The sequence below is a fragment of the Eptesicus fuscus genome, chromosome 1, assembly GCF_027574615.1.
Source record: "Eptesicus fuscus isolate TK198812 chromosome 1, DD_ASM_mEF_20220401, whole genome shotgun sequence".
Taxonomy (NCBI): domain Eukaryota; kingdom Metazoa; phylum Chordata; class Mammalia; order Chiroptera; family Vespertilionidae; genus Eptesicus; species Eptesicus fuscus.
Window position 1 is genome coordinate 8,690,672 of NC_072473.1, and position 12,867 is coordinate 8,703,538.

General features: G+C 41.0%; 1 protein-coding gene across 1 annotated transcript in view; it reads left to right on the top strand.

Moving 5' to 3' along the window:
• The window catches only part of REPS2 (RALBP1 associated Eps domain containing 2), a 184,297-nt gene that overhangs the window by 120,229 nt on the left and 51,201 nt on the right, over positions 1-12,867 (top strand). Inside the window, exons 12-13 of the mRNA XM_054715568.1 lie at positions 1,806-1,851; positions 5,376-5,512. Of these exons, the coding sequence (XP_054571543.1) occupies positions 1,806-1,851; positions 5,376-5,512 (183 nt within the window). The remainder of the gene's footprint in view (positions 1-1,805; positions 1,852-5,375; positions 5,513-12,867) is intronic.

Genomic DNA, 12,867 nt, shown 5'->3' on the forward strand with positions numbered 1-12,867 from the left:
GTGTCCTTATTCCCCCATTACCCTCAAACCCCCTATTCATGCCCTTACCCCCCATTTTTATTTTCCTCATCCTGTAGGTGAGGGAACTGAGGCTCAGAGAGCTAACAGCTAGTGAGTGCCGTGGCCAGGAGGAGCACCCCGGCCTCACGACTTCCGGACTGGTCTCTAGTGCTCATTTGCGCCCCTCACGCCATCTGTCTATCTCTCACCAGCAGGGTTTACCCCGTTTCCACACCCATTTCTACCCCAGCAAAAAGACAAAGATAGTGGCAGTTGACAAAAGAATTAACGGTCACTACCGTCTGGTTTGGTGAACAGTATTTTCACATGACTGAGACTTCTACCTACATATTTGTGGAAAGCAGTGGGGCCTCGGGGAGAAGAGGGCCACGGAGCTGGAGCCTGCTGTGGGCAGCCTGCTAGAGGGTGGCCCCCAGCTCTGGTGAGTCTGCTCACACTGTCCACCCACTCCGAGGCAGCCAGCTTGGCTGGAGGTCTCAGAGGCTCTCCTTAGGCGGTTTTCCTTTGATGCCTGGGGGGAATTAGTTTTTGTTGATAATGGGTAAGACAGGGCTCAGACTCCTCGGCTGCCCAGGCTTTTCGGGGCTCTGGCAGTGTTTCAGTGGTTTGAGTTGAAAGATGCCTGTATGTTCACTACAACAAGCCAAAATGTGTACGTTGGGAGAAATGTACCTCTTCTGCAGCTGACCCCATGGAATGGGGATGCATAATGCTAATTTGCTTTGTGTCTTGTTAGCACTTTAGCTCCCCTTCCTGCTCTGCTTATCTAACCCAAGGATTTTAATGGTCCTTGTAAATCCAGGCTGCTTCATACACAAGGAGGGTTTTATCTTTGAGCGATGTGAAAGAGGAGGAGATGATGCAGTGAGACATTTTCTTTCTGGAAGGATTTGTGCAAACAATATATAAACTATATTTCCTTGTTCCTAGTTAGCAGCACTTTTTCTGTGAATTTTTATGCCATTTTATGATGAAAATTTTGCAGTGCTGGCAAAATGTCAAATTTAGTGGTTTCTAAAGTTGACATTCATAGAGGATTGAAAACATCAAAAGGATATTAATGTTTTTGTAAATGTTTCTAATTACTTTCAAGTTGGGATGGGAAAGTAGGCTTTATGGATGTCAGTAGTGAGCAAGTTAGTTTATGATTGAAATTTGATAAGGAAGGGTTGTATGTTAGACAAAATAGTTTAATGATTTCATGCCACAATATTCTCTGTACAGTTTGGTCATAGAGACATAGGACACCAGAATATTTTCTTTTAGGAAAAGCTGCTTGGCGCAGTGCAACTTAATGTTGGCACTTTGATTTCTTCAGGTCGTGCTGCTCTAGTAGTGTATTTTAAGAAAATCTTAACATATATAGCCCAATAGATTTCTTCCTAGCCTGCAGGGGAGACTGATTCAAAATGTATTACTAGGCTGTCATGATAGACCAAGAAATTCTCAAGTCTGAACCCTTCATTAGTACATAGATAACCCCTTGAGAAGGTTGTCTTTTTAGATTGGAATTTCTTTGTTAATCAACTTTGATTTGAGAATGGCTTCTTAGTGTTCTGAGGAAAGAAAAATATGTTGTTTTCTTCTTTCCTTTCAATTGTGCCTTTAACTTTAGAAATAAATTTCTGAAATCATGGAACTGTGGAAGACGTCAAGTTCTCCACGTGGACACCTGTACTTCACGTTAACCTGTTGATGTGCTCTGTACTAGCCCAAGTGTTATATATAAACCTATTAACTGCAGAAATGAAACCCAAGCAAACAATAATCAATCTTTATTTCAGCAACTCCTAAGGATTCCAACAGTCTCAAAGCAAGACCAAGATCCAGGTAGTGTTTGTTTAATTTCTACTTGAATGCCCTTTGTGCCTGTCTCAAATTAGAAATACAAACCCCCAACCCAAAGCCCAACCCACAATCTCCTTTTCCTTTTGACTTGAAAGTTAGACTATGGGTGAGTTCACTGTCATGAGGGGCCTGACTGGAGCATGCAGTGCTACTGGGAGATTCTTAGTTTCTGTGTTTGTTGGTGCTGGAAGACAGTAGCTGCTGCGCTCTGGTCACTTGATATGAAGTAGACTGTGTGATATGCCCCAGTTGTTGCAGGATGATAACGAGTAGGGGGAAAGAAGGAAATACAACTTAAAGGTAACTGACACTGAAATTTACTGTCACGATAAGGTGAACACCAAAAAGTAAGAAGTCTGGGGTCTAATCTAGAGTAGGGAAAGAAAATGCTTATGGTGACTCCAATGAGGTGTAAAGCTTCAGGTAAGCAGTACTTACGGTCTGTTTCATCCTGTATTAGAGCCTCTTCTCAGCTTCACTGTTTTTCAATCACGAGAGGCTAGCAAAAGAGGGAGGGAGAGCCAGGGAGGCAGAGCTGTGGCTGACATGAGGCATCAGAAAGGAAGAGCAAGGACAAAACAGAAAGACTGATAGAACCAAGAGGACATCAAAGAGAGAAGGTGGCATTAGGAGCCCTCTTCACCAGTAGACTGCAGTGTAAGATAGGACACTACATGTGTCTTTTCCAAGTTTTCCTTTGGCTCTTAGTGACTTTTTTTCTCATTTGGATACTAGACACATTCCTAAAAAAGTGAATTTAAATCTGATCATATTTTGAAATACTGATGTTTAAGGAAATCTTGTTTACTTATAAACCTTACCCCTTAGTTAGTGTATCTTTTATGTCTGGATTTTCCAAATGGGGGTTTTGTTTCCTTGTTTATAGAAGGAACAAATATATATTCATATTTTTTGCAAACAATAGATACACTAATTCATTTGGTAGGAAAAACGGCATAGACATTATTTCTCTCTGTGGTTACCACATTTACTCCTCCTTTTATTTTTTAAAGGATGAATGGATCTTTTATTTTTTAAATATATTTTTATTGCTTTCAGAGGAGAGAGGAGAAGGGAGAGAGACTCATTGATTGGCTGCCCCTGCAGACCCCTTATTGGAGATGGAGTCTGCAATCCGGGTGTGTGCCCTGACCAGGAATTGAACCGTAACCTCCTGGTTCATAGGTCAGTGCTCAACCTCTGAACCACACTGGCGGACAAGATGAATGGATCTTTTGCATATTAGTCTGTAGGCTTTAGGATATAGGAATAGTAACATTTATCTGCCCTTATAGTTGGAAAAACCTTTCAACTGCAGAAATCTTATGTATTCTATGTTAACTGTAAATTGAACCTCACAGTTTTCACTTATGACTTCCTGTCTCTCCCAAAGTGAGTGAAATTACAAAATCTCATAGTTACATATTTGATTATTAATCTCACTGGCTAAATTTTAATATATTATTCTTTTAGGGATTAGTCTGCTGGTCTAATTTGGATGTTTTTATTTCACTACTCCTATTAGGGTCTTTACTGAGACCAAGAGAATAAAATCATCTTTATCCTCTTTTTTAGACTAATAACACTTTCTAGAAATATAAGGGAAAGAGGGAAAAATCACCACTCAAATACTACTATATTAATCATTTTTGATTCCCTGCACCTTTATATTCTAATTGGTTGCAATCACAGTTTTCAGTATCACTTATTTGATATCCAGTTAACTTTCCATAACAAAATATAAATATATAGGTTATATATGGAAATAAAGTGGCATGAGATATGTGGTAAAGAGTAGTATGCTTAAGTGTGTGTGTGTGTACCACACACATTTTTTCTTTATTTAGTGAAAAATATCACTAAAGCTATATTTGACATTAGAAGTTCTTTTAATTTCAAGCTAGGGTCTCTAATTTCTTTTTTATTTTTAAAAATATTTTTATTGATTTCAGAGAGGAAGGGAGAGGGAGAGATAGAAACATCAATGATGAGAGAGAATCATTGATTGGCTGCCTCCTGTATGCCTCCTACTGGGGATCGAGCCCGCAACCTGGGAACTTGCCCTTGATCAGAATCGAACCCGGGACCCTTTAGTCCACAGGCCGACACTCTATCCACTGAGCCAAACCAGCCAGGGCTCTAATTTTCTTTTTAAATCAAGAGTTGCCATTTGAAAACTTTGTCATCCTTTCAGATAAATTCCATTTTATTCTGGTTGAAAGTATTTGAGCATTCTTCCTGATACTTTCTGCATGCCTTTGCCTTGCCTGTCTTGCCAGTTGTGTGATAGCGACCACCCCAGAGCACATCACATGCCATTACGGTGGCTTTATTAAAGATCAAAACATTGTATGGCAAACAGAAACCTTGAGGAACTCATTCAGGAAGACAAAAACTTGCTATGTGAAAACCAGCTTTACCAAGAACTGAAGTTACCTAATAAAAATGGATAGATTCTAATTTCGTAAGTGCCACTCCAATAGCTAAACACCAAGAACAGTTTTCTGAGGTTAATTTGTCTCTAGGACATATCATTGACTCAAAGGTCATTTTCTTTTTTGACATAATGTCGGCTGAGAAGCTGAATAGAACTATTGTACGTACACATTCACCTCTTAGAAAATCATATTGGGAACTCATCCACAAACCTATTCCTAAGCAATAGACTAATGTATCGAGTGGAATTAATTTAGAAAGTAAGTAGTCTCTAATAGTCTAGCTGCTATCACCAAAAGATTTCTTCCCTGGCTCATAGGCATTTTTGAAATGGAATTTGGAAACAGATAGGGACTAGGGTTTAAATTGAACCTATGCAACTTTCTAGCTGTGTGACCTTTTGCAAATTATTTAGCTCATTTTTCTTTAAATGCCATTCTTGACATTACGATCTCAGAAGTTGCCTAAGTAGCTATAACCTTGTCACAAATTGAGGGAGGAAGGGAAGAGGAGGCTTTTGCTTTGAAAGTTTCCCCAAACCAATAATTCTCATGGTAAGACAAACTAGACCCCTTGACCTGATTGGTGTGTATTTTCCTTTCCTGAATTTCATTTGTGGCATTTTCCCTTGAACATTTGATTCTTACTCTCAGCTTGTCTGTCCCTGTCATCACCTTTGCATGTAAACAGGAGAAAGGTTCTGCACTCAGTTAATAGCATGAAGCCCTTCTACTAAAATAGGGAAGTACCTAAGCAGAAGGGTTTTCATGCTATTCTTATTAATAATTCCAGTAGAAACAGACTTTAGTTTACAGAAAGTTTTTTTTCCCCAGTAAATTTTGGTTTAAGATATAATAGGAGCAAAGAGGTTTAAAGATTCTGATTCACGATTGGGGTTCGAGCATTGTGGCAGATAGGGCATCCAGGGGACAGTGGAATTCATGGTTGCTTTGGGAGCTTTTCAGTCCTTTGTAGTTACTTTGACTTTTGTGAGTATTTTCCATTTCAACCCAACTTCAGAGAGTAAAGCTTTGCTGCCTCCTTTCTGACTTTCCCTTATTTTGCTGCAGATCTTACTCTAGCACCTCCATAGAAGAGGCCATGAAAAGGGGCGAGGACCCTCCCACCCCGCCACCGCGGCCACAGAAAACCCATTCCAGAGCCTCCTCCTTGGATCTGAATAAAGTCTTCCAGCCCAGTGTGCCAGGTGAAGTTCCTTTCTGCACCCCAGCCCTTCCCTTTCCTGTTAGAGTCAGTGGATGGGTGTCTGCCACAGAGGCCTTCGTGAGCCCAGAGAACGAGCAGATCTGGCTGTCTCCCATCCCAGGAAAGTCTACACTTACTATGAGATTTTTGGGGGAGAGAAAGCAGTTCTAGGCAGATAGATATCACATGTGTCTGGAGCCTTGCCCACACTTGCTCTGGACCAAGAATTATGAAATTCTGTACCAAGAGGATAAAAATGCTTCACTCAGACAGCCCACTGAGTGTGTGGCTGGGGTCTTGTTATCTGCATTCTGGTAATTTGTATACAAGATTGTTGTCTGTCATTTCTTCAGTTCTTCTATGAAAGATCTGGGTGAGCAGTGCCTGGCCAGAATGCTTTGCATTTTATCCCTGTGGTGAAGATCCGGTGTCCTATTGGGTTTAATGCTAAGGGGACTCTGCTTTCTAAGTCTGACTGATGGTTAGGTGGTAGGTGGTGGGGTCTAGGGTAAGGGCTCCTTCAGGTGGGATGCTCTTGGACTTCTGGGGCTGTGACTTTCTTGAGCCAGCTGCTGTAGAGCTGGGCTGGAGTGTGGGTAGTGTCAGAGGGGCCTGACTGCTCCCCTGGCTGCCTGTGAAGTAGAAGACTAGGGGACCTATGGAACAGAAGATGAGAATCATGTCTTTGCTTTGCTGAAGGTAGTAGGATACAGCGCCATCCCAAGTGTTCCTTTCGGAGCAGCAAGGGCCTTTCCACTGATTAATGTAGGCAAGCTATAAATACACTGATTTCCTGGACCTTTTTATACCTATGTGCATTTTAAATCAAGCCAACCTCATATGCTAATGATTTGCAGATTATTATCTTTTCTACTAAAGCAAGAAAAGACTCCTTGGCTCACACATTAGCGTGACCTCTGTGTCCCGGTAGAGCTCAGCATGTTTTATTTATTCTAATAAAGTACTCTCTTCACAGTAAAGTTATAGAATGTTTTTTAATATACTAGAATCTGGAACTCTCTCTGAAATTTGATTCTCTGCCATGAGTTCATCAGATAAAAATTTGCCTTGAATTTCCCCCCATACTTTGATCCAAATTCTGGCACAATTTCATAGTAACTAGTATCTGGGGTGGGAGTAGCCATGGATGACGATGCTATAAAAATTTTACATGACTGGTGGATTATGACCTAGAAGATTTTTCTGTGGATGCAAGAAGATTAAAACAGTCTGGGCAGCTGTCTCAATATGTTTTCTTTGCAAAGAGAGAGGCTAGAAACACAAGCATCTCACAGCCAGCTATTTGGAGAATGGATGTGCTGTGGCTTTTATGACATTGCATCCTAGAGAGGAAGAGACAAGACTGGACTCAGAATCTTGCTCAGCTGCTTATTAACTATATGATTTTCATCAACTGGTTTAATCTTTCTGCATCTTGGATTCCTAATCTATAAAATAGGGCCAATATCCAGAGAATTGGAGGGTTTGGGTGAGATAATCTATCTATATATATAAAAGCCTAAGCGACCATTATGACCAGAACGACAGGTCGACCAGTCACTATGATGTGCACTGACCACCAAGGGGCAGATGCTCAATGCAGGAGCTGCCCCCTGGTGGTCAGTGAACTCCCACAACCAACCTCCTGTGGTCCCTCCCCCTGGCCGGCTGCAGTCCCTCCCCCCCAGCTGGCCTGATCGCTGGCCAGGCCTAGGGACCCCCCCTCATGCACGAATTCGTGCTCCGGGCCTCTAGTAAATATATAATCCAAATAGCAACATGTTTGGCTCATAGGCACTCATTCCTGGAGCAGAATGATGAGGGAAGGGAGTCTGAGGATGATAAAGCCCTCTGACTTCCTTGACATCCCCCCCAGTGTGACAATTCTGTGATTTGTCCCCCAATTGTGTGCTGTAGTACTCCATTAATAACACACCTTTTCTTGACTTTCTTCCCTCCTGCCCTGTGTCACTTTCCCCACATCGAATAAAATACCTGTTACTAAGTCTCCATCTTAGGAGTTGCTTTTGGGAGAACCTGAATTAAGACAGCTTCTTTTAAAAAAATATATTTTTATTGATTTCAGAGAGGAAGGAAAAGGGAGAGAGAGAGATAGAAACATAAATGGTAAGAGAGAATCATTGATCGGCTGCCTCCTTGATCCCCACACTGGGGGTCAAGCCCACAACATGGGTATGTGCCCTCACTGGGAATTGAACCATGACCTCCTGGTTCATAGGTCAACACTCAACCACTGAGCCATGCCGGCTGGGCTCGAGTACAGATATTTTACCTCCTTGGTTAAGTTTATTCCTAAGTATCTTAATGTTCATGTTGCAATGGTAAATGGGATTGTTTTTCTTAGTTTCTCTTTCTGAGAGTTCATTATTGGTGTATAAAAATGCCATTGATTTCTGGGTGTTAATTTTGTATCCTGCTACATTGCCAAATTCATTTATTAAATCTCATAATTTTTTAGTGGAGTCTTTATGTGCAATAGCATGTCATCTGTGAATAACGACAGTTTTATTTTCTCCTTTCCAATTTGGATGCCTTTTATCTCTTCTTGTCTGGTTGCTGTGGCTAGGACTTCCAGTACTATGTTGAATAAGAGTGGTGAAAGCAGACATCCCTGTCTTGTTCCTATTCTTAGGGGAAATGGTTTTAGTTTTTGCCCATTGAGTATGATGTTGGCTGTAGGTTTGTCACATGTGGCCTTTGTTATGTTGAGGTCTGATCCCTCTATTCCCACTTTGCTGAGAATCTTTATAAAACACACTTTAATGAGCAGTTTAAATTGATCACATGAAGAGAGCAGTGTGAAAAACAGGTGATACCATTGCATTTACTTAATTTGTTTCCATGCTGGTTAATTCTCATAGGAAAGTACAAAGATCTAAGTTATGTAGAATTTTAGTGTGTTGCATTTTGCTAGAAATTACTTACTAAAATCCTGACAAACTAGGAAAGCATGAAGTAGACTATAAACCTATCAAAATAGTGCACCCAGTGAGAACCATGATGCCCATGTAGTAACCCCTCAGCTACACTTGTCTTTATATGTCAATTTGATCAACTGGGTCACACTATGTTGCTGTGCTATATCCTGAACTTCCCAATTATTCATCTTTCTATTTCATAATAGAGAGCCGCATAATTTCTTTTCATGTCTGTGTGATATGGATGTATCAGAATTGATGGTGCGTGGATGAAGAGTTTTTTCTCAGTGTCTCTTGCCTACACTTTTCTCTCATGTTCACACACTACTCCTTCGTGTGTGCTCTCCTTGCTCCTTTCTCAAAGAGCCCGTTGCCTCTCTCTTTCTCCTTTTCATCTTCTCTGTGCTCATTCCTGCTCCTTGTCTTTCCTCCCCCTTCCCTTTTCCTCTCTTTCTCTCTCTTCTCTCTTTCCTCCCCACCCCCCCACCTTCACAGTCATGAGGCTATCTTTTTCAGGCTCCTCCACCAAACTCACTTTGCCCTCTGATCATAAACAAGGCAGAGATTTTTAAGGACTTTGTATCCATATCTTTGTTTCCCCATCTATTTCTTTTCTTGGGCTGAATCCTACAAGTTGGAGTTGCTGGGACAATGGCCATAGACGTTTCAAATATAGATATATGTTGCTAAACTGGGCTGTAGGAAACTTGGACCTATCAACTTACCCCACTGCTAACGTCTGAGTGTTTCCTTACACACCCTTGCCAACACTGGTTAATGTTCATCTTATTTATTGTTACCAATATGATGGGCAAACGTTTGCATTTCCTTGATTCCTAGTGAGACTGAACATCTTTTCATATAATTATTGGCTGTTAATATTCTTCTTTTTGTGAATTGCCTGCTCAGAAGGCTCATTCAGCTTCTGTTGCTACATCTTTTTGCCTAATTACAGGGACCACTTGTCTCCTCTTTGTTTTTCTGACGAGGTTCTGGACCTGTCTTCTCTGAAGCACTTGGGAATGTGAGGGTGGCCATAGGGAAGGTAACTTGACCTGCTACTTCACTAGGTCCATGTCCTTCAAGCCCCCAGAACCCCATTTTTAAAAAAATATATTTTTATTTTTTACAGAGAGGAAGGGAGAGGGATAGAGAGTTAGAAACATCAATGAGAGAGAAACATCGATCAGCTGCCTCTTGCACACCCCCTACTGGGGATGTGCCCACAACCAAGGTACATGCCCTTGACCGGAATCGAACCTGGGACCCTTGAGTCCACAGGCCTACGCTCTATCCACTGAGCCAAACCGGTTTCGGCGAGAACCCCATTTTTTCTACCAACTTTATCACTTAAGACAGACTCTACAGTACGAGAGAAGGAAAGGTAAAGGTAAGGGATAGAGAATGTACAATGAAACAAAGATGTGGGCCTGAGTTGAAAGGGAGAAAATGAAGCTGATGTTTTGAAAAAGGAGAATCACAGGATTGTGAAAAACAGTGAATAAGGCTCAGTTGCTGTGTCAGAGTAGCCTAAAGTGGAGTGATAGTGTGCAGAAGAAATAGGATGGATGGAAGATGCCAAGAAGCAAGAATGAAAGAGGGAAACGAAGAAAAAGGTAAGATGGGTTACATGGAGTGATGATGTTTATATAGAGGGAGAAGGAAATAGATCAAAGTGAGGTGAACCCACAGACTTGGTGTAGTATTCAGAAAGGATTTAAGAAAAGAGCTTAGAAGTGGGTAGCTTCAATGCCTTCAAATTTATGAAGCTCAATAACAGTCTATGGGGAAGATTAACAACTAGCTGTTATGTAAATGTGTAAAAATGAACCAGGTCAACTTTGGCAGTGTGGGACAATTAGTTTTAACTTTGATTTCTTTAAAGAGAATGTGAACATAATGATTTACCGGAGTCTAGACTATCCCAGGACTCTATATAGGTAGGTGCTGGCATTACACGTAAAGCTTGTGTTTTCCCAGGGAGAAGTTGATATAATATGATCACTGCATGTAAGCGGGGATTACCTTTGTTTCAATAAAATATGTTTTTATTGATTTCAGAGAGGAAGGGAGAGGGAGAGAAAGAAACATTAATGATTAGAATCATTGATGGGTTGCCTCCTGCATGCGATCGAGCCCACAACCCAGGGCATGTGCCCTGACTGGGAATCGAACCCATGACCTCCTGGTGCATAGGTCAACACTCAACCACTGAGCAACACCGGCTGGGTCATGTACAAGTTTTGTGTAAACATTTTTTCTTTCTCTTGGGTATATACATGGGGTTGGAATTTCTGGGTCATATGGTAGGTAACACGATGTTGGACGTTTTGAGGAACTACTGAATTCTTTTCTAAAGCAGCTGCACCAATTTGCCATCTCATTAGCAATGTATGAGGATTACCTTTTTTCATATCCTTGAAACACTTGTTATTGCCTGTCCTTTTTATTTTCGCCATATTAGTAAGTATAAAGTGGTATCTTATCATGATTTTGATTTGCAATTTCTAATGACTACTGATGTTGAACATCTTTTCATGTGCTTATTGGCTATGTATATGTCATCTTTGGAGAGATGCCTATTCAAAATCTATGCCCATTCTATTTTTTAAATCCTCACTCTATATTTTTCCTATTGATTATTTTTTAGAGAGTGTAGAGGGGTGAGAGGAGATGGGGAATAGAGAAACATCGATGTGAGAAAGACACATCGATTGGTTGCCTCCCTCACACTCCCCAACAAGGGCCAGGGATCAAGCCTGCAATGGAGGTACATGCCCTTGACATGCAATGGAGGTACATGCCCTTTGGTCTGCAGGCCGGCACTACTAGCAACTGGTCAGGGCTATGCCCATTCTTAAATTGCATTATTTGCCTTTTAATTGTTGAATTGTAAGGGTTCTTTATACATTCTGGATACAAGTCCCTTTTCAGATATACGATTTACAAATATTTTCTCTCATGTTGTGGGTTGTCCATTCAACCATTTTGATGGTGTTCTTTGAAGTACAAATGTTTTAAAAACTTTTTAAAAGATGTGTTTTTATTTTAGACAGAGAGGAAGGGAGAAGGATAGAGAGATAGAAACGTCATTGATGGGCTGCCTCCTGCACACCTCTTATTGGGGATCAAGCCCACAACTCTAGGCATGTGCTCTGACTGAGAAGTGAACCAGTGACCTCTTGGTTCATGGGTCAGTGCTCAATCACTAAGCCGTACCAGCTGGGCTTAATTTTGATGAAGTCCAGTTTATCCTTTTGGCTGCCACTTGCAGTTATTTGTCTTTGAATGGCCAACCAATGCCTTCTAGCTTTCTAGACCTGAATCCTTGCTTTCAGGCCTGATCTTATTTGTGGTAGGGTTCTATTATTAGATGTAACACTCAGAATTCATAGTGACAGAGCATCAGGTTTCCTTTGAGCTTCTCAGTATTTAATAAGTAAAAGGTGTTGGCTGCAGTATAATGTTATTTTGTCATGAGATTTGAAGCATGACATTTTGAGCATAGAGAAGTATATATGGGCTGTTGGGCCAGATGAAAATTTTCAGAGATAAAAGAACAGTCCAGGTATTTGCAAACTTGTCTGTGCCAGTATCCAGCATGCTCATTGAGATATATGCCAGTCTCCGTCTTTGGAAGGTGTGGTTGCAGTGTACAGTCTGTTCTTGGCTTCTTTTTTTCCTTTTCCTGTTTCTTTCTCTACTTATGCCCTTCCCCTCAATAAGTTATGTGAAAGTTTCTATACTAGAACAGTGCTGTGATTTATGCCTCTAAATGTCAAAAGCCTAGAGAAGTTTTCAAAGGCTTGCCAAGGTGAGAGTACAGCCAATGTGGCTATTGGGCAGGGTGCATGCTCTTTTATATCCACCCTCCAGATTTACAGCTGTCCCTGGCTGGCTGAGTCCTCTGACAAGGGCCTGTGGGCAGGAACAGGACTTGAATCTCTGGAGGGTGTAGTGGGAAATGTTAGTATAACCTTTAACTTAAAAATGCTTATAAAACTCATTTGAATGATAGAAAAATACTTTCTTGTGTGTAAAATCAAAACATTACAGGACTGTCTCTAACGTTATCCCTACCAAGCCCAGTGTCCTCCCCAGGGAATGTATTCCTCAGACATTTTCTAGTGCATTTACAAATGTAGATGTGTACCTGTGACATCAATTTCATGTTTTTTATCTTTAAAATAATTGGAATCACATTGTGCATGTTTCCCCTAGGTGTTTTTTTTTAAATTTTCACCCAAGAATATGTATTTATGGATTTTAGAGAGAGTAGAAGGGAGAGGGAGGCAGGGGGGAGAAAGAGAGAAACATCTATGTGAGAAACATCGATCAGTTGACTTCCACATGTACCCCAACCGGGATTTGAACCTACAACCTGGCTATGTGCCCTGACTGGGAATTGAACCCATTA